Source organism: Hemitrygon akajei, chromosome 13 (genome assembly GCF_048418815.1).
Source record: "Hemitrygon akajei chromosome 13, sHemAka1.3, whole genome shotgun sequence".
In the NCBI taxonomy this organism is placed as follows: Eukaryota; Metazoa; Chordata; class Chondrichthyes; order Myliobatiformes; family Dasyatidae; genus Hemitrygon; species Hemitrygon akajei.
This window is the reverse complement of record NC_133136.1, coordinates 60988867-61011486: the sequence shown is the minus strand read 5'-3', so window position 1 is coordinate 61011486 and position 22620 is coordinate 60988867. Positions and strand designations below refer to the sequence as shown.

General features: G+C 39.6%; 1 protein-coding gene across 4 annotated transcripts in view; it reads right to left on the bottom strand.

Annotated features, from left to right (window-relative positions):
* The window catches only part of LOC140737925 (BTB/POZ domain-containing protein KCTD8-like), a 191046-nt gene that overhangs the window by 156832 nt on the left and 11594 nt on the right, over positions 1–22620 (bottom strand). Inside the window, exon 2 of one of the 4 annotated variants that reach the window (XM_073064734.1) lies at positions 2842–2917. The exons of the other annotated variants lie outside the window; for them this stretch is intronic. Within the exon in view, the coding sequence (XP_072920835.1) occupies positions 2880–2917 (38 nt within the window). The 3' untranslated portion in view covers positions 2842–2879. The remainder of the gene's footprint in view (positions 1–2841; positions 2918–22620) is intronic. 4 annotated transcript variants of the gene reach the window in all.

Below are 22620 nucleotides of genomic sequence, written 5' to 3'. Positions count from 1 at the left end.
TACTTTTTAGCTAAAGCCTAGCAATTATTTTAAATACGCTACATCATGTAATTTCAGGGAATAATTGCCAGTAATAATTTTACTGCCAAGGCATCCTATAGTGGTGCATAGGCTTTTTATTGCTTGTTATTCAATATCTACGTTGTGTTCCAGTGTAATTTTAAAAAATCTATTGTATAATAAGGCAGCTTACATCGATTATCAATTTTACAAACGGCTATAGTACATACAGTGATATTCACTTGAAGAATATGTAGGCACTCATTTGCAATGCCATTCATGTAGCGTATCAGCGTCTACCTTCTAAATCAAGTTACAGTACTTCATTTTTGATGATTCTTCTAGTTTCTGCTCTTTATTTCAATCAGTCAAAGAATTTATTGTTGTTAATTTCCCCACAATTTAACTCATTTGCAATTTAGTGCCTTTTCTCGGCCCTCTCTTTTTAGGATATAGGTTCCAGATCCTTAATGGTAAGTAATTGTGTGAATAACAGGAACAAGATGATGACTTGACAATTTAAGCACAGCTAACTTTCTTCAGAGTACAGATGATAATCAACTCAGAATGGTGCAGTTGCTTTCTTTCTGTTCACAAGAAGCTACACTACAAAAATCCTCCAACGAAACGTCATTGACATGAAACATTTTTTTCTCTCTTACACCAGATGCTGCCTGACCTGCTGTGTATTCCAAGTAGTTTTTGTTTTATTTAAGAGCTCTCTCATTGTTGCTCTTCCTAGAATTGTTGAGTTTTGGGAGGATAAGTTGGACAGCTCAGTAATGGACATGGACAATAAGTGATTGACCCATACCCATTGCTTCTGATGCAGGTTGTATTCTCACTCCACTGTTTCTTTTCATTTACAGACGACAGGGCCAGCCCTGCTGTTCATTCCTTTACCAGGCAATCAGGACCACTGAAAACAAAGCTACATCACTTGACCCCACAAGGTATGCAAACACTGCACGTGTAGCCCCTGGCACACCTCAGGCTCGCTCAGCTTGCTTCTGTCTAGGGGGAGCAGCCTTCGGCCCTGCCAAACTAGGCGATCAGCTTGTGTGGATGCTGTGTGATGTCCCCAACATGCCAAATAACAGACAGTACACCATATGCAATTAAATGATTACACTTTATAGATCTTACTAGAACTAAGTGATTAATAACGATACAGTATATATGAAGGAAAAGAAAATAAAGAAAAGGTGCCAAAACTTATCAAAGTCCAAACCACTTTGTGCGCAACCGTTGGAGCTCAATTAATGAAGTCTTCTGGCCACCACTCCATCCCCTCAGACATCCTCGACTCGCAGCTCAGGACCACCCAAAGTAATCAATCAAGCACCCCCGGCACGTCTGTCTTCGTCTCCTGTCCTCACCAAAAATCCTGGCCTTGGACCCTCGCTCGGGGTCCATTCCGTCGCCCAGCTTACAGCATCGCGTCCTCTCTCTCTCACCCCCTCGCGCCAACTCCCGAAAAGCCCGCCAACACTACTTGCTTAACAGACCCACCCGAAGAATAACCTCTATCCCAATTGGTTAATAAATGAATACAATTCTCGTTATCAGTAATTTTAACCCAAACAAGCTGCGAGAGAAACCACTTATCATAACAAGGAAGCATTCCTACTTTTAACAAAACAAAGAAGCCATTTTGATTAACATACGCAGTAACAAAAAAAAGAAACCCCCTTACACACGTTACAGAAAACAACAAGATCTTCAGCCTAAGCGTCATTCTAGCGGTAATGAGGCAGCCCACAGAGGAGAGGTTGACACCCTGACACAGTGGTGCCAGGATAACAACCTCTCTCCCAAGGTCCAAAAAACAAAAGAGCTGATTGTGTGCTACAGGAGGAATGCAGACAGGTTTGGCCCAACCAACATCAATGGGTCTGCAGTTGAGAGGGTGAGTAGTTTCAAGTCCTTTGGTATACACATCACCAATGATCTCACCTGGACTGTACATACCGGCTTTGTGCCAAAAAAAAAGCACAACAGCATCTCTCGCACCTCAGGTGATTGAAGAGGTTCAGCATGGGCCCCCAAATCCTCAAGACCTTCTACAGGGGCACCATTGAGAGCATGCTGACTGGCTGCATCACTGCCTGGTACAGGAACTGCACCAACATTGATCACTGGGCACTGCAGAGAGTGGTACGGATAGCACAGTGCATCCGGTGTGAACTTCCCTCCATTGAGGGTATCTATAGCAGCAGGTTTGGAAGATCACCGGGGACACCAGTCACCCCAGCCATAAACTGCTTCAGCTGCTTCCGTCTGGCAAACTGTACCACAGCATTAAATCCAGGACCAACAGGCGATGGGACAGCTTCTTTCTACAAGCCATTAGTCTTTTAAATTCACAAGTCTGTACACTGCAACAGAGTCATAATGCAAAGATTTTTACTCCCTTACATTGCGGGATGGATGTAAGATTTTAAATGAATTCTAAATTCTAAACATACACTGCCTTAAAGGGCAACCAAGAGTCAGGGTCTGTATGTGATGCGTCACTGGTTTTGAGTTGCTAATCAGTGTAAAAGGACAGCACGGATGAAAATTTCCCATACAGTAAGGTCAGTCATGTTCAGCTGCAGATGATTCTAATTAGGGCATTGGCCTCCAAAGTAAAGGTATGGACAATAGGAAATTGTAAATCTGTATGCACTGTCACAAGGCAGTATCAATCTTGCACAGGCCATCATATACCTCTAGGAGCTCATCCTCCATGGCATAGAAATGGTAGCCGAAGCACAGCCGATGAGGAGAAATGGCCAAGATGCAGTTGACTCTGCCTTCACAGTCAAGTGATGTCACACTGTTCTCATGCAAACTCACCAAGCTCCCGCAACGCTTCCATCAGTATTCTTAATGGCTTACACGGCCCCACAGAAGTCCAACCATTTGTATTTTCCTATAAGTGTTTTAGAGAATGTTACTGACACATTTTTGAAAAAAGTAACAAGTTGTATTAATGTGCAGTGAATGATGCAACTTGGAGATTAGCATTTCAAAGCTTAGATTTTAGGAAGACTCTTGCACCACTGTGAACTATTATGTGGATGCTTGACATTGTCAGATGCCTATGATTGAATTTCTTGTAGTATTTTTGGATATATTATTGATACTTTAGCTTATCTACCAATTATAACTGTGACATCTTTGCACCACACTCAGTCTTACTACTTGCATGTGATTGCAATGGTATTATTAAAGTTAAGCAACACACACAAAATGTTGCCTAGCCTGCTGAGTTCCTCCAGCATTTTCTGTGTGTGTTACTCGGATTTCCAGCATCTTCAGATTTTCTCTTATTTGTCATTAAAATTAAACTGGTTTTAGACAGTAGATGACTATCAGTTTTTCTTGCCATTGTCTTTGTGCATTCAATGTAGTTGTTCACTGCACCTTAACGTCTGGCTAAGAAAGGGGATAAATCAGCTTTGTAGGAGATACACTCCATGTCCTCTCAACTTGAAGCTGTCAACTAACTACAGCAGAAAAATAATGAAACGTGCCTGGAATTTTTGATGTAAGTTATTTGGATTCTCTTGGTAGGACATAGCAACATTGTCAACATAAGCCAAGCCCATGGGCTGCAGGGCTATTCTCCGTCAAATGTAATTTGTTCTTTGTGGATGAATGTAAGGTTACAGTTTCTCTTTGTGATATTGCTTTGGGGAAGGAGGAACTTAATTGTCCTTTAGTTACATACAACACTTATCAAAGGGAGGCTGTTTAGGCCTGTGTGCCTCTTTTGATGTTTTGAAATTATACTTCCCTGCTCCTTTCCATGGCCCTATAAATGTATCCTTTCAAAATATATATTGATTTCCCTTTTGAAAATCACTGTTGAATCAGATTGTGTGTCCTTTCAGGGAGACCCAACTTCATTTAGAAAAAACTCAATTCTCTGATCAAAATCAAAATTGACCTGCTTACACAGATTCAGGATGACATCACCAGACAAGACTTCAGTTGGGGAGCAGGGAGGCTGGGATTGTTCACCTTCAAGGAGTTGTAAGAGATACTCAAAACGATGCAGCTTTTATAGGCCATTAGAAGAGGAAAGGACTCTTGGTTCTTTAGAAATTCACTTCAAACCTGATTACCTCTTCTTCTGCAGGAGGAAAGATACTAGCAATGACACAGTAGCGTAATGCCATTGTGGGTTTCCTCAAGATGCTCTGGTTTTCTCTCACATTCCAAAAACATATGGATTATTAGGTTAATTGAGTGTAATTTTGCAGCTTGGGCTCATTGGGCCAGAAGGCCTGTTACTGGGCTGTATAACTAAAATAAAAAAATAAAATAAAATCTTTCAGAGTAGGTGCAGAATCTGGGCCTCTGTACCTCTCTCTGCAACTGGATCCTTGACTTCCTAATCAGAAGACCATAATCTGTGCTGATTGGTAATAACATCTCCGCCTCACTGACAATCAACACTGGCACAACCCAAGGACGTGTGCTTAGCCCACTATACTCTCTCTATACCCATGACTGCATCGCTAAGCATAGCTTAAATGCCATCTATAAATTTTCCGATGATACAACCATTGTTGGCAGAATCTCAAATGGTGATGAGATGGTGTGAAGGAGTTAAGTATATCAACTAGTTGAGCGGTGTCGCAGCAACAACCTTGCACTCAACATCAGCAAGTCCAAAGAGCCAATTGTGGATTTCAGAAAGGGGAAGATGAGGAAACACAAACCAATCCTCATACAAGGATCAGAAGTGGAGAGACTGAGCAATTACAAGTTCCTGGGTGTCAATACCTCTGAGGATCTCACCTGGCCCCAACATATTGATGCAACTACAAAGTACGCAAGAAGCAGTTATATCTCATTCGGAGTTTGAGAAAATTTGGTTCATCACCAAAAGTCCTTGAAAACTTCTACAGATGTACCGTGGAGAGCATTCTGACTGGCTGCATCGCCATCTGGTATGGGAGGGCTTCTGCACAGGACCGAAGTAAATTGCAGAGTGGTGAAGTTAGTCAGCTCCATCAATGTTACCAGCTTCCATAGTATCCAAGTCATCTTCAAGGAGTGGTGCTCAGAAAGGCTGCGTCTATCGGTAATGTCCCCCACCACCCAAGGTATGCCCTCTTCTCATTGTTACCATCAGGAAGGAGGTACACACTCAGAATTCAGAAACAGCTTGTACTCCTCTGCCATCCGATTTCTAAATGGACATTGAACCCATGAACACTACCTCACTACTTTTTTTATTTCTATTTTTGTACTACTTATTTTAATTTAACTAATATATATATATTATATATATATACTTACAGTAATTGAGATTTTCTTCTACATCCATCATTCATTGTATTTAATGCTGTCATAAAGTTAGCAAATTTCACGATATATGCTGTTGATATCAAACGTGATTCTGATTCTGATTTGCCAAGACTGACATGTTCCAGAGACCTGGATCAATCTGATTTGCAAGTTCCTACCTTATAGCATGCACCTCTGTTTTCAGTGACAAAGGTTCATAGACTCACAAAGAACAGATACATGCCATTTCAGCCCAGTTCATTCTTGCCATTAGTAATGCCTATCTACACCCAACCTACTTGCCTTCATTAGGCCAGGGCCCCTTTATATCTTTCCCAGTAAGTATATGCACAAATGCCTTTTAATCACTGTAACTGTATCGGCCTCTGCCACCTCCTTAGCCAAACTCCATTAGCCTCTATAACAAGCAGGGCCACGCTTCATCAAATCGCCTCGTGCCAACTGGAACTTCATGTCTTCAACATCCAAGAAGCACTCTTGTTCCAATAAGCTGTGCACTGTGAACAACTGATTACTTTGTCTCCAACACAAATCTACCTTTTTGCAATTAACTGCATCAGTTTTAGGCTCCTATTTTGTATTCTGCAAAGAGATACTGTTTGGACCACATTTTCATGTTAAAAATTAGAAGGAGAAATTTCCATCCAGATATCTAGTGTTGGAAACAAGGTAAAAATAAATGCTCACACTTGTTTGCATTTTTCCTCAAGTTTAGAATTCACTTAAGTATTTAAGTTTAGTATTGACTTAAATACTTGCAAGCTCAGTCCTAGGGCTAGGATGATGGACTCTTCAAACCAATAGAATAGTAACAGTAACCAGTACCTTCATAAGAGTCCTTCTATCAAACAAAATAATTAAAAGTTTGTTCACTAGGAAAGCAAAATTTGACAAAGATAGAACTTCAACAGGATAAATGAAAATATAGTATTAGTTTCCCACACCAGATTTTAGTGACAACTTTGAGATGAGGGGTGAATCTTTCTTCTGTCTATCATGTAAATAAATATTGATTTTGTTAGTGGATAAGCATGAAGATGCTTTCCTCAATGTACTTCCATCTGGTATCTATGCTGAAACAGCAGCTTGTTTGTTTCAAATGGGTTAACCCTTGTGCTAAAATTAGGCACTCACTCACCACATGAGTGTGCTTGTGCAAACACGTTGAAATAAGGTTTCACGATCCCCATCCAGCTATAATGCAACGAAGTAAAAACCAGCAAGGAATGCCTAAACCACACAAGTTCTTCCACAGCATGACGTACAAATATTAGTAGAATGTAGTGCAAACACCTTCCACGCTTCCAATCAGTTGATTCTACATTGAAGCCAACACTAGAGCATCAACCTGATCATCTGACAAGAAAAAGTACTTTGTTTTTCTCAGACATATTCCTTCTGGAAACTGGCTGGAACCTCACAGAGGAGCCTAAACAGAGTACTGTGCCACACCACACTGGTCCTTGAACAGACTGTTACATAAAATCACTCTCAGCCCTGCAGCCTTCAATGCAAAGATCACAAATGTCCAGTGATGCTGCTAACACATACCGAATGCCAGAGAACTCAGTGGGTCAGGCGGCATCTATGGATAGGATTAAATAGGCAACATGTTGGGCAAAGACCCTTCGTCATTTATTCCCCTTCATCAATGCCGCCTAACCTGCTGAGTTGTCCCAGCATTTGTGAGTGTTGCTCTGGATTTCCAGCATCTGGAGAATCTCTTGTGTTAGTGGGAAGCCATCATCTAGATGGTGACAGGAACACTCCAGTCTACTCTAGCTGAGTATATCCTGGTGCTCACTCACTTTGTTCTGCCTGCAAGTCACAATGACTCCAATGTCCTCTACAAGATGGAAAACACAACAGGCAAAACCAATCTTCCCACCTTTAAATCTATACAAAAACATTTAAAATAATTTTGGGAAACTCCAACCAAAGAGTGTGCTTATGGATACAGCCATCAAAACTGTTGGAAAGAAATGTGGGATAGGTGCATTGCGGGGAATAAATACCTCATTACTGATCACACATCAGGAGTCCCCAACTTTGACTTACTCTGAAGACAATGCTCAGTTCTCAAAAGAGTCCACACATGGCATGGACAACATGACAGGTGCTTCACAAATGGAAGATAGCAGATAACCTGAAGAGCAACCTCAGTGATGAGTCAAACATCACATCCACCTGCACATTAAGTTCAACTGAAAGAGCGAAGTCATTTATCTCAAGGCACCTTGGCTGGATTGACAGACTAGACATTAGAGGCTGAAGCTATCTATGCCATACAAAAGATAGACAATCTCTGAATTTAACAGATATCTCAAATCTAAAGGGCACTGGTGGAGCTTAACATAACATTTCAACATAGAGCACACAACAATAATAGGATGTTCTGTGGAAGCATTGACTTTTATGTGAGAACTAGCCATGTTTTCATGGGTGAGGTTACTGTTTCAAACACCCTCGGTGAACTTGGGTGCTTCATCACTAATCAGCACCACTCTCCAGGCCCAGCTCAAGCATCAAATTACCAAGTCTAAAGGGAACTAACGTTTTTGCTATTGGTTATTGCTAGTGGTGCCTCAATGAAATCATCTTGACTCAGAAAGAATATATTTCATCTCCCCTCTTCCCCAGGAAGACTAGCTATTAATCTGCAAATAGGAAGCATCATAACAAATGTATAAGTAACTTGAAAGCTTCATCCTGACAATGAGTAAAACACATATCTAGCTCCAATAACTGGTTGTTAGAGATGCAAGCTGCTAGGTTCCTGCCTCACTGTGACCTTAGATAAAGACAGAAGCTGAATCCTCTGCCTAGACTCTGAACAAGCCATTATCTCACTGAAAACATTTTCTTTTTAGCTGACATAAATTCACTTCACAGCTTGGCCCTGGAATTTGCACATGAGCCAAAGAAAAGACCGTGATATCCAAACTCTGCTCTGGCATTCTTTCCAGTGTTTCATGCCTCTATTCCATCTTCAGTCTTGGATCAATACTCTAAAGGTGGAACATCCAGCATTCATTTGCACATCTTGCAATTGATTTCATATTATTGTTCAGCACCTGCCTCTGGGGAGAGCCAAAGAACTTTTCAACTATAAAGGTACTATGTGAATGCAAATTGTTTCTGAGATTTAATACACCATGACTTGATCCTGAATTGGGACTTTCACATCACTAAAGGAAGACAGGAAAGGTCATGGTTGGCTCTGCACAAGCTCTGCAAGAAGTTCTAGAAGAGATTGCCCAAAGCTAAAATTAATACAGCTAGATCGTTAGGAATTGAAACAGAGCATTTACTAATCTGATACCCTTATATTCTCCCAATAATAAGACTGAATGTCAAAGTCCATAATACTGTTTTTCCTACTTTCCAATCAGTATATCTCAGTACTTAGTCTACAGATTAAGAAGATGACTCTTCTCATTACTACCATCAGGATGGAGGTTAAGGAGCCTGATGACCCACAATCCATACTTTAGGAACAGTTTCTCCCATTCAGCTATCAGATTTCTGAACAGTCCATGAACCCATAAACACTAACTCAATATTCTGCTTTGGCCATATTTATTTATTTTTTGTAACTTCTATTTTTTATATGTCTGTGGTGAACTACACATACCTGTCTGGACACGCCCCCCTGCTGACTGCTCCTGTGGCTCCTCCCACTGACCGTGGCTCCTCCCACAGACCCCAGTATAAAGGCGATTGGAGCCTGAGCCCTGGCCTCAGTCTCCAGGATGTAGTATGGTGGTCAATTGCTGCTTGTTCTTTCTTCCAGCCAATAAAAGCCGATATCTCGCCTCACGTCTTGGAGAGTTATTGATGGTGCATCGATGTCTTGCACTATACCACTGCCAGAAAACTCCAAAGAAAGCACTCTTCAAAGAGTAGCAATTCTTTAAAATATTGCTTCCAATTTCAGCTTTGGGGCATTTCTTATAATCCTGTCTGATGTGGTATTGATCACAAGATGGTCAAGGATAGACACAGCTGAACAAAGCAAGTTAATTCTCGAAAAAAAGGATGATCTTTATATTGCAACATCCATCTGTTTCATAAATAATACCAGTAATTTTGTTTGTAGCCCATTCCATGCACTCATAATTATTTGTCAAGAAGATTTACATTATATTTAATTTGTCTTTTGTCTGTTTTGCTCAGTATATTTGGTCCAGTTGCAATTACACTAAACTTTAGTTAGATTTAATCCAGAATAATTAAGTCACTTATGTGCATCACACATTAAGAAGGGCATAATGCTGTTTGACAGAGACCTATACAAATTTATCTGGACTCCAAAGGTTAAGTTACAAGGTTAGGAGCATGTTTTTCAAATAAAGGTTGATAGGTATCTGGAATGCACTGCCTGGGGTGGTGGAATGGAAGATTATGTACATTGTGTAGGCATAAGGGATTAGTTTAGTTGTCCATTTATTTACTAATACATTTGGTTTGGCACAACATTGTACAATGAAGGACATTGTACATCCTGTGCTGTACTGTTCTATGTTCTATTTCCTGAAATTTAGGTTTTCAAGGTTTTCACGAAATTAAACAGAAGTGATAGAGCAGATGCAGTGGAACTACTTCTGCAGACTGGGGAGTTTAGGAAAGCAGGCATTGTCTGAATGTCAATCCCAACCTTTCAGGGGCAAAATCAGGGAACAATGGCACGTACAAAGTGTAGGACAGACTTTTCTCTAAGTGGTAGTTGATTCAACATCCAAAGTTAATTTTGGGATTAGTAGATTTGGTTAACCAGAGTCATCAGACAACATGGAGCAATGAAGCAAAAAAGGAGTTAGGTCATAGATCAACCATATTCTCAGAGACCAGTTAAACAGGTTCAAAGGTTTGAATAGCCAATTCTCATTCCTAGATTGTTCTATTTGTATGTTTCTATCTGAACTTGGATTAATCTTGTCACCCATTATGAACAAATACTGTATATATCTATGCCAATTCCAGTTGTCTCTAGTTCGAACAAAAAACATTTAGTATTTGTGCACTCACTGATTGTTAGATTAGTTCACTCCACAACATTTATGTTCAAGTGAATTACTGACCCATTACTAACATGCTTTGACTGTGCTGCTGATCAGTCACTTGTCCTGTAGAGAAGCAGCTGTATTATGCTGGACAACTTCTTCCTGACTTCCCTGTCAATCATTGTTATATGGAGGCCCGAAAGAAACTGAAAGCCAAATGTCAACTAATCTGACTGCCCACACTGGGCTAGGATCAGGCACTGAATTGAGGATCAATGCAGGAGGGAGCAGTGTGCAAGAAGGGCACTATTTCCTGAGCTGCACAACATGGCATCTGGTCTAGGATGTGTGATCACATTCAGTTATGAGGTCAGAGTCATACAGCACAGAAATGGGCCCTTTGCCTCAAATGGTCCATGTCAACTAGGATTCCAATCTAAGCTAGTCCATTCGCCCATGTATGGCACCTTTCCCATTCATGTATCTGTCCGAGAGCCTTTTAAATGGTGGTATTGTCCCCTCAACCACTTCCTCACACAGCTTCCATATACAGAACAACTTCCGGGTGAAAATGTCAACCCTCAAGTTCCTATCAAATCTTTCCCCTTTCACATTAAACCTATGGCCTCTAGTTTTTGATTCCCCAACCCTGGGGAAAAAATCTCTGTTTCAGTGATGTTCCATGATCTCATTTAAATAAGACCATTGAACTTAACTGAAAATGTAAGTCAAAGTAAGCGATGTGCTTTTTTCTGTTTTATTAATATTAATATTTTAAACTATTTTTAGCATGGGAATATATTTTCATGCCTTTTGGTAAACTATGCATATCCTTCTCAACTACAATTGAACTTTTATTATCATTTAAAAGCAATTCAAAGGCCTCTTAGAGCAGTAAGCTTTATCAGAGCAGTCTGGGTATAGGCCTTAAGATCACCATCTGAAGCCTAGCTCATGACCTCAAGGAACAGCTATAACATGTAGCAGCAAGACCTCAAACTCAATTTGCAGTGGGGACACAAAGATTAAGTGCAATGATTGAGAAACATGCATTCACTGAGGGAGGTGGGAAACAGACAGCAGACTGGTTCAAGTACGATCCTTCCAACACTGGGAACTTTGTCCAGTTAGAGCATAGCACCAAGAGACACCAAACAGGAGAAGCGGCAATGGACAACCTGTCATCATTTCAATTTTACAAGGCACAGGATCCAATAATGTGAAGAGCAGTTGCTAAACTGAAGTGCAGGAGATGACTGCCATATCTGGGAGATGTCTTTTGCTCATTAGGAAGGAGATAAAACAGCTTCAAGGACCACACTCAATGTTTTAAGAACAGCTTCTTCCCCTCCACCAGCAGATTTCTGAATGGCCCATGAACCCATAAACCCTACCTCACTATTCTGCTTCTGAACTATTTAATATTTTTTATGTCTTGCACTCCATCACTCCTAGAAAACAACAAATTTCATGGCATATTCCAGAGATAACAAACCTCATTCTGCTTTTGACTATTATCATATTGACAGGGTTAAATTTTACCAATCAGTCAGTGGATTCAGTGTCCTCTTGTTAAATGACACAAACTGCTTCAAATGCTCACTAACAGTTCAGAATGGATATGCCTGCAGCAATTCAGGAGCATTGCAGCACTCGGCTCAAAGTGATGAGCCAATTTTTTTTAAATGGTGGCATTACACTTGCTTGTGGGCACTCCAAAATGCTCCAACATCCAACCTGAGTGAACTGTGCAAATGCTACATTGACATTGGAAATGAAGCAATACTTGCACGATCCTCGCTGATTTGATTTAACACGAACAATGCATTTCACTGTACATTGCAATGTACATGTAAAAAATAAAGTTAATATTAATCTAATATGTTTCTACTTTCTTCTCCAAATCAGAAAAGGGTGTTTATTTCTCCATTATCATGCTTCCTCTATTTTCAAACTACCTTCCCATTATAAGTCCCAGTAAAAGCATTGTTATGCTACCGACACCCCAAATCCCACCCCTGCAACACAGCAGGGACAATATTATAAGTGCAGAGAGGAATGCATTATGTAATCCATTGAGGCTTTTATTTGAGAGTTAGATTACACATACTGAATAAAATCCATGAGTTGGCCAGGTATTCTAACTATTTCCAGCATTAGGAAGCACTCATTTGGACATTAGACGGGATTTTATAAAAACAATTGTAAGCATTTTATCCTGAGCATTATTATCATTAGCATCTATGAAAAAGCCACAAACTGAACTCCCTTAGATCAAAATGTAGCCTGTGACTCTTTAACAAAAGCTAATTAAATACTGTATTAGTATGACAAAATATCAGTAGTTTACCCTTTCCTAAGTACATCAAATTCAGAATTGTTATTATGAAAATTATGATAATAATGCTTCAAAATGATTTGTTTTATTAGCTATTTCCATTCAGTCAAGTTTGAGCCATTATTTCTACTTATTGCACTAGAATTATTTCTGTACGTAATATAACTATGAGAATATAAAAAAGATTAATTATTGAAGTACCTTTGCAATACATAAAGTAAAATTCCTGAGCTATATCCATGCAAACCTTGAGAATCTCATTTCAATTTGTTGATGCACTGCAGGAAAAGTTACTTCAGCTCTCTCATAACACCCTTCATCACAGCTAATGTAATTCCAATATTAAAAACAATTATTAATAATGTTAACAAAATATATTTCTCTTACTTAATGACTTAATTAAGATCTTAAAGAGATATAGATTTAATACTTTAGGCTAAAGAACATGCATGTGTCTTTCTTCTGGTAAGTAATGATTCTGTTTATTTTTGGTAAGCCTTTTACAATATTAGAAATTGTTTTCTTTATTTTTGCACCATACATTTCCTCAGAATTTTTCCGAAGTGTTATGATCAATCCAGTGCATTATTTTGGGCAAAATGTTAGTGAAATGATTCAGTTTTCATGATTCAAAATCAAGCATTTTTAACAAAATTACAAACAAGAAAATATCTGCATATGCTGGAAATCTAAGCAACACGCACAAAATGCTCTATTTAATCATGATTTATATGTAAATAAAAAGTTATTTTAGATCCCATTCTAGTTTCCCCTCCTTTAATTTTAACAAAGTTCTCTTAAAATCTGAGTGTCCCGTGATCTTTGCTAAATCGTTTAGGCTCTGTGGTGCCACCTAAATACTTGTGTTTTGGTTTTTGACTTCTGGCTATTCTGATTCATAGCAGGTACAAGGTGGCAAAGCATTATAATGTGATCCTACAACAACGTGTGTTGTCTCCTTATAAACAGCTGACACTGCAGCAAAGGTGGCCACAAATGTTAAATTGGCAGCCACTTATTATGCAGTGGTTAGCAATATTATAACTTTCAGATGGGGTCTGAAGAAACGATAGTTATCCATCCAGGAACCGGAAGAATATCTTAGTCCCTCATACCAAGACCTTATTCATGTAACAATAAAAGAAGACTAAATAAATCTTTTAAGAGCCAGTTTACATGAAGAATTATAATAAATCTCTATTTTATCACAATCTAATAATGTTATCCAGTTAGAACTTTATCAAATGTAAGACTTGCAACTCTTTTTCTCATCAAATTATCTTATCCTGAAACAATATCAGCTTTGCTGTTGGAAGTATTGGGCTAGTTTGCTTTACATTAGAAATAATTGTGCAATTCATTTGTCGCTGATTATTGTAAAACTTCCCTTTTTCATAATGTCAGTAACAAAACTGTTTTCCTTTTTTCAATAATCACTACTTGGCTTTAAATTTCAGGATGAGCAGTTATATTAGATTTTCTGCTCACCATAAAAATGGATTTCTTTCAGAAGTAAGCACTAATCCTAGAATATTTGGCTAATCTAGAACAAAGTGTATTTATCCACAGGTCAATATTCTTGTTCAAATAGATTCCATTTCCAAAATAACTGAATATAATAGCTGACTAGGAGGAATGCCATACTAGATCTAGTATTAGGTAACGAACAGGGTCAAGTCACAGATCTGTCAGTGGGTGAGCATCTGGGGGACAGTGATCACCGCACCCTGACCTTTAGCATTATCATGGAAAAGGATAGAATCAGAGAGGATAGGAAAATTTTTAATTGGGGAAGGGCAAATTATGAGGCTATATGGCTAGAACTTGCGGGTGTGAATTGGGATGATGTTTTTGCAGGGAAATGTGCTATGGACATGCGGTAAATGTTTAGGGATCTCTTGCAGAATGTTAGAGATAAATTTGTCCCGGTGAGGAAGATAAAGAATGGTAGGGTGAAGGAACAATGGGTGACAAGTGAAGTGGAAAATCTAGTCAGGTGGAAGAAGGCAGCATACATGAGGTTTAGGAAGCAAGGATCAGATGGGTCTATTGAGGAATATAGGGTAGCAAGAAAGGAGCTTAAGAAGGGGCTGAAAAGAGCAAGAAGGGGGCATGAGAAGGCCTTGGGGAGTAGGGTAAAGTAAAACCCCAAGGCATTCTTCAATTATATGAAGAACAAAAGGATAACAGGAGTGAAGGTAGGACCAATTAGAGATAAAAGTGGGAAGATGTGCCTGGAGGCTGTGGAAGTGAGCGAGGTCCTCAATGAATACTTCTCTTCGATATTCACCTTTGAGAGGGAACTTGATGACAGTGAGGACAATATGAGTGAGGTTGATGTTCTGGAGCATGTTGATATTAAGGGAGAGGTGGTGTTGAAGTTGTTAAAATACGTTAGGACGGATAAGTCCCTGGGGCCTGACGGAATATTCCCCAGGCTGCTCCATGAGGCAAGGGAAGAGATTGCTGAACATCTGGCTATGATCTTTATGTCCTCGTTGTCCATGGGAATGGTACCGGAGGATTGGAGGGAGGCGAAAGTTGTCCCCTTGTTCAAAAAAGGTAGTAGGGATAGTCCAGGTAATTCTAGACCAGTGAGCCTTATGTCTGTGGTGGGAAAGCTGTTTGAAAAGATTCTTAGAGATAGGATCTATGGGCATTTAGAGAATCATGGTCTGATCAGGGACAGTCAGCATGGCTTTGTGAAGGGCAGATCGTGCCTAACAAGCCTGATAGAGTTCTTTGAGGAGGTGACCAGGCATATAGATGAGGGTAGTGCAGTGGATATGATCTACATGGATTTTAGTAAGGCATTTGACAAGGTTCCACACAGTAGGCTTATTCAGAAAGTCAAAGGCATGGGATCCAGGGAAGTTTGGCCAGGTGGATTAAGAATTGGCTTGCCTGCAGAAGGCAGAGGGTCATGGTGGAGGGAGTACATTCAGATTGGAGGGTTGTGACTAGTGGTGTCTCACAAGGATCTGTTCTGGGACCTCTACTTTTTGTGATTTTTATTAATGACCTGGATGTGGGGGTAGAAGGGTGGGTTGGCAAGTTTGCAGATGACACAAAGGTTGGTGGTATTGTGGATAGTGTTGAGCATTGTCGAAGATTACAGAGAGACATTGATAGGATGCAGAAGTGGGCTGACAAGTGGCAGATGGAGTTCAACCCGGAGAGGTGTGAGGTGGTACACTTTGGAAGGACAAACTCCAAGGCAGAGTACAAAGTAAATGGCAGGATACTTGGTAGTGTGGAGGAGCAGAGGGATCTGGGAGTACATGTCCACAGATCCCTGAAAGTTGCCTCACAGGTAGATAGGGTAGTTAAGAAAGCTTATGGGGTGTTAGTTTTCATAAGTCGAGGAATAGAGTTTAAGAAACGCAGCTTTATAAAACTCTAGTTAGGCCACACTTGGAGTACTGTGTCCGGTTCTGCTCGCCTCACTATAGGAAGGATGTGGAAGCATTGGAAAGGGTACAGAGGAGATTTACCAGGATGCTGCCTGATTTAGAGAGTATGGATTATGATCAGAGATTAAGGGAGCTAGGGCTTTACTTTTTGGAGAGAAGGAGGATGAGAGGAGACATTAAGATATTAATGTACAAGATACGTATATATGTACAAGATATTAAGAGGAATAGACAGAGTGGATAGCCAGTGCCTCTTCCCCAGGGCACCACTGCTCAGTACAAGAGGACATGGCTTTAAGGTAAGGGGAGGGAAGTTCAAGGGGGATATTAGAGGAAGGTTTTTCACTCAGAGAATGGTTGGTGCGTGGAATGCACTGCCTGAGTCAGTGGTGGAGGCAGATACACTAGTGAAGTTTAAGAAACTACTAGACAGGTATATGGTGGAATTTAAGGTGGGGGGGTTATATGAGAGGCAGGGTTTGAGGGTCGGCATAACATTGTGGGCCAAAGGGCCTGTAATGTGCTGTACTATTCTATGTTCTATGTTCTATGTTAATTAGTTACTTTAATGAAAAGATGAATATATCTGAACAGATAATAAAACAGTAGGATGATTTTAATCCTTCTAACCAAACAGAAGCACAGTGAATGGCCAGATAATGACCTAGGTTACATACATTAGGAGTGACATCCTGCTAAGAGAAGTACAGCATTGAAACAGGCCCTTTGACCCATCTAGTCCATGTTGAAACCATGTAATCTGCCTACTCCCATTGAACTGCACCAAGACCATAGCCCTCCATACCCCTACCATCCATGTACCTATCCAAACTTCTCTTAAGTGTTGAAATCAAGCTAACATGCACCACTTCTTCTGGCAGTTTATTTCACATTCTCACCACTCTCTGAGTGAAGAGGTTGTCCCTGATGATCCCCTTAAACCTTTCACCTTTCTCCTTTAACCCATGACCTCTGGTTGTAGTCCCACCCAACCTCAGTGTAAAAAGCCTGCTTGCACTTACCCTGCCAATGCCCCTCTTAATTTTGTATACCTCTATCAACTCTTCACTCAATATTCTACATTCTAAAGAAGGCAGACCTAATCTGTTCAATCTTTCCTTATTACTCGGGTTCTCCAGACCCGGCAGCCATTTGTAGATTTTATCTGTACTCTTTCACCCTTATTTACATCTTTTCCGTAGGTTGGTGACCAAAACTGCACACAATACTCCAAATTAGGCCTCACCAATGTCCTAAACAACTTCCATGTAACATCCCATGTCCTGTACTCAGTACTTTGATTTGTGAAGGCCAATGTGCCAAAAGCTTTCTTTACGACCTTATTTACCTGTGACACCACTTTCAGTGAATTATGTACCTGGATTCCCAGATCCCTTTGATCTACCACACTGCTCAGCGCCTGATCATTCACTGTGTAAGTCCTACCCTGGTTGGTCTTACCGAAGTGTGACAAAGTCGCACTTGTCTACATTAAATTACATCTGGCATTTTTCGGCCCATTTTTCCAGCTGATGCATATCCCTCTGCAAGCCTTAAAAGCCTTCCATAACGTTTACTACACTTCAAATCTTGGTGTCACCCAAATTTGCTGATCTAGTTCACCACATTATCATCTAGATCATTTACATAGATTGCAAACAACAATAGACCCAGCACAGATCCCTACAGCTCTCTACTAGACACAGGCCTCCTTTCAGAGAGGCAACCATCTACTACCACTTCTGGCTTTTCCCACAAAGCCTATGTCCAATTCAATTTACTACCTTATCTTGAAAGCTGAGCTATTGAACCTTTTTGAACAACATCCCATGCGGGACCTTGTCAAATGCCTTGCTAAAGTCTATGTAGACAACATCCACAACCTTGCCTTCATCCACTTTCCTCATAAATTGTTTAAAAAACACTGCAAGATTGGTTAGACATGACCTACCATGCACAAAGCCATGTTGACTATCCTTAATCAGTCCATGTTGACCCAAATACTTACTATTTGGTCCCTTAGTATACCTTCCAATAATTTTCCCACAACTGATGTCAGACTCACAAGCCTATAATCTCCTGGTTCATGTTTAGAGGCATTTTAAACAGCAGAACAACATTGGCTATCCTCCAATCCTCTGATACCTCTTCTATCACTAAGAATGATTTAAATATCTCTGCTAGAGCCTAGCAATTTCTGCACTTGCCTCCCTTAGAGCCCAAGAGAACATGTTGTCAGGCCCTGGGGACTTATCCACCCTGATTTGCCTAAGGTTTGCAAACACCATGAAGTTGACGCTGCTCTGCCTCACTTCTATAGACTCTGTGTCCAACTCCTGGTAAATATAGGTGCAAAAAAATTATTTAAGTTTTCCCCCATCTGTTTTTGGCTTCACAGATGGATTACCATTCTGTCTTCCAGAGGACCAACTGTGTCTCTTGAAATCCTTTTGGTCTTAACATATCTGTAGAATCTCTTAGGATTCTCCTTGACCTTCTCTGCCAGAGCAACTTTATGCCTTCTTTTCACTCTCCTGATTTCTTTAAATGTTCTCTTGCATTTGTTATACTCCATAAGCACCTCATTTGTTCCAACCTGCCTATATTTAGGCTCATCTCCAAAGAGAATATTGTACAAGAAATGGCAACATTTTATCTTACACATCTGACACTGAATGTGAATGAGATCCACAAGATTGACTCTCAATGCTGAATTGTATTTCCTGAGTGATGCAGAATTTCCAATAAATATTTAAGTAAATTTCATTCCAGGTAGATATATTTTTAAGACAACTTGGTCAGCACGGGCTAGTTGAAGGGCCAATTCCTATGATGTATATGGCTCTATTTAAAAGGCACTGCCAGTGGAGTTGGTGAAGACAGATTCAAGAACAATGTTTAAAAGGTGTTTTGATGGGCATTTCAAGGAAGGAAGACTGCTATCCTTAAAGTGTCTGGTCTACATATGCCTCCAGATCCATGTGAAGGATTCTGAGCTTCCAGCTGAAATGGTTCAGCAAGTCAGGCTAATTCAAGATGGGAAATAAATATCAATCTTGTCGTTGATCGCCCATATCACATAAATAGATTTTTTTTTAAATCCTTCCTCCACAAATCATTCCAATCATTCTACACCTGCTAGAAATCCTCAAGGTTCAGGAGGTTCTTTCAGAATTTCCATCACATTGTAGACTTTACTCTCATCTTAGGCAGTACCTTGGAATGGAGGATCACTTGTTTCTATTAGAGTTAAGGGTGAAAATGTTTATTGTGATTTCTTCTAACGTGGGGTGGTTATCACACATTGTACACTTGTAGTGGGGAAGCTCCTGGAGGAAGATATGGAAGCAGTAGAAATCACATTAAATATTGGGGATTAGTAAAGTGGGCATAATGCAATTGACAAAATATCATAATTAGCTTAAGACAGCAAACACGAGCAAAGCAAACTAGCCCTACTAGCAGAGGACAGCATGCTGATGTAACAGGATACCAGATTGTGTGGTATAGGGTAGTAACTAGCCATAGGAAAGAGTTTATCTGGACTGAAATAGAAGATCACCAGCAGGAGACCGAAAGGATGGAGAATAAATGAATATGTTGGCCAAAATTTACAGGAGGATGCTCAGCATACAAAATGGTAGCAACACTCTAAAATCCTGTCACATTTCCCCCAAAATATTTGAATTAAATTCTATAATTTAGGTATGAAGAAATATGAAAATGCACCATTAGAAAATGAAAAGATGGTCTGGATATGCTATTTATAGATACTTTAATCATTTTTATTGGTTGTGATTTAGATGTGGCACCTCCGTTTCAATTGAACACCATTGAAGTAACAGGTTATGAATCAATCCCACAGAGTTCAATATGTATTTTTATATTTGTATTTATAGAGACATTCCTCACTGTAACTACACTATTGAGTGACCTTTACCTTTGTCCTTGTCTGGTCATTTATTTAACGGAATAAGATTCATCACCAGTATGGGTGATAAGAGGATTATTTTATAAAAAATCACATTATCACCTCCTAGCAGTGCTAGATTAGCTCATTTATTTTCTCTGAGGCCCAAACAAAGGGAGACGGGAGAAGTCGTTTCTCAGATGCACTGCTTCATAACTATATGAAGTAAAGGGCCTCAGAGAAATCACCTATAAAATCCCTTCAGTTTCAATCTTATGATATCACAAAAACAAACATAATAAGTCCTGGAGAATCAGAAAATATGCTCCCATACAGTTTCAGAAATTAGCACAGAAGTGGTCGTTTGACTTCACTAAATCCAGCTCTGTTCACAGATTCCAACACCTCAGCTCTCTTACTGTGCAACAGCAATGCATGGAACAGTGAAAAGCAGTGAAAGAAAATCCATTTCTGTTCTCAGCTATACTGTGATGACTTACCGATACAAACACATCCAGGGGTACTTTAATTCATCTCTATAATAGAAGCAGAATACATTTCTTTCAACAAAGACTCAGAAGTATGAATAATGCTACTAAGTTGAATGGCCTTTTAATGGTACCTGAATAGGAGAGTGGGAAGACTAATGCCAGTAAGGAAAAGAATATAATCAAATATTGAATTCTGAATACTCTGTACAAAGAAGAAAAAGATATATGACTTCTCTTGTACTTGCTTGTTCTTTACTCAACCTCATGATTTGACTTGCATACTATCCAACTATGAGGTAGAAAAATAAAGGCAGCAATTATAGCACTGTTAGAGTAAAGCGCAGTAGCACTCTCCTATCCAGAAGATCTTGACTAATTAATATCCAGTAAACCCCACAGCACTGTTTATGGGAGTAGTGCTGTTATTATAACTAATATTCCTCCAGCTAAGTATTCCTTTTAGCAGATGGCTCATACCTGCAGATAACTAATCTTGCATTTCATATACTTCAAATTCAGATTCAGGCTATTTATCTACCATACTGTGTAATTCTCACTCCCTTATAACGATATGCCAATTTACTTAGATTGGGCCACTTACCCAGAGGTTGGTCACAAGTTAGTAATAGTCAAGTTTCCGACAGTATCCACCAGTGAATGTTGCTTGAGTTTAACAAAAGAGCAGAGGGACCAGGAACGGGAGGAGGGTATTTAGTCTTTCGATGAGATTTTACCCAATCTTTGACCTAAATTTTGCATATCGCATAATAAATATGATTATCAAAAACTGAACTGAAACATGCAGTTAGGCAGCACAGACTACTGGGATTTTTTTCTTTGCTCCATTGTGAATACACTACTTGAAAGTTGATCTATAACCTGCAACAAAATGTGAACATTTCAAACTTCCCTATTGATAGAATCCCCCTCTGTGTTGAAGTAGTTATCAGCCTGATTAGTTACTGATCTACAGCAGCCCAGGGCACTGCAGGCTCACTGGATCAGTCATCAGATTACATAATCAGCTATTAGATTTGCACTTTCCATTTATTCAGATATGTTCATACCATCAAAAGTCAAACTAACCCAGTAAGGTTTTCTGTGTAATGACTATGAGACAGAAATTTGACCAGCAGGGATTAATTCCATGACAAGGTAGAAGACCAAACCAGAAAGGAGGGAATACAAGAAAATTAAATCAAGCTCTGGGGAAAAATGAATGAAATCTTGAGTAAGAGATACAAAAATAATTAAATATAAACATTTAAATTTGTGTGGGGGAAGAGAAGTTATTGGGATATTGATTGAAAATTATAAGGTCATAAATACTAGTTGCATAGCCATTTCCAACTTCACCTTTGTAACCTGTACTTTCATTATGACTAATGTTTTTTTCCACAAATCTATTTAACTATATCTATATAAAAAAATGAAGAACTTAATCTGAAGTTAACCTCAAAGAAGAAACTCAGAAGTAAACATCCCGGTTATAGAATTGCAGATATTTTTATATATAACAGTATTCTTCATAAATTGCAAAAATCTGGCTGTGTTATAAGTTAAAGAGATAAAGCCCCCTATACTGTCAATATTGCTCTGGAGCAGGGTAAAGACATCAGTTAATGTAATAGTGGTAGTGCAATTACTCAAGTCAAGGAGTAAGATGTTCTACTAAGGAGTTAAGACCATAAGACCATAAGATATAGGAGCAGAATTAGGCCATCTGGCCCATCGAGTCTGCTCTGCCATTCAATCATAGGCTGATCCAATTCTTCCAGTCATCCCTACTCCCCTGCCTTCTCCCCATACCCTTTGATGCCCAGTCATTTTTATCCATTGGTGGGTCTTCAGGTGATTGTAGGTAGGGGCCGATCCGACATACATATATTCTGCTGCAGTGTGGGCATTAGTAAGTGGTGGCTGTGTTTAATGGCTGGGTCTTCTCATTGCTCGTTCTCCCCTTTTGTTCTCTTTGGCACAGAGGTCACTTTCATGTAGAACAGCTCCCTCGTTAACAGATTTCCTGCAGGTGCATCTATTCAGTTCAATGACTTCCCACCTTTTAGTTGTAATATTAAATTTCTTCAGGCTGCTTTCGATGTTATTTTTGAGGCATTTCCTTTGCCCATCAGGGGCTTCTTTCAACTGGGAGTAAAGG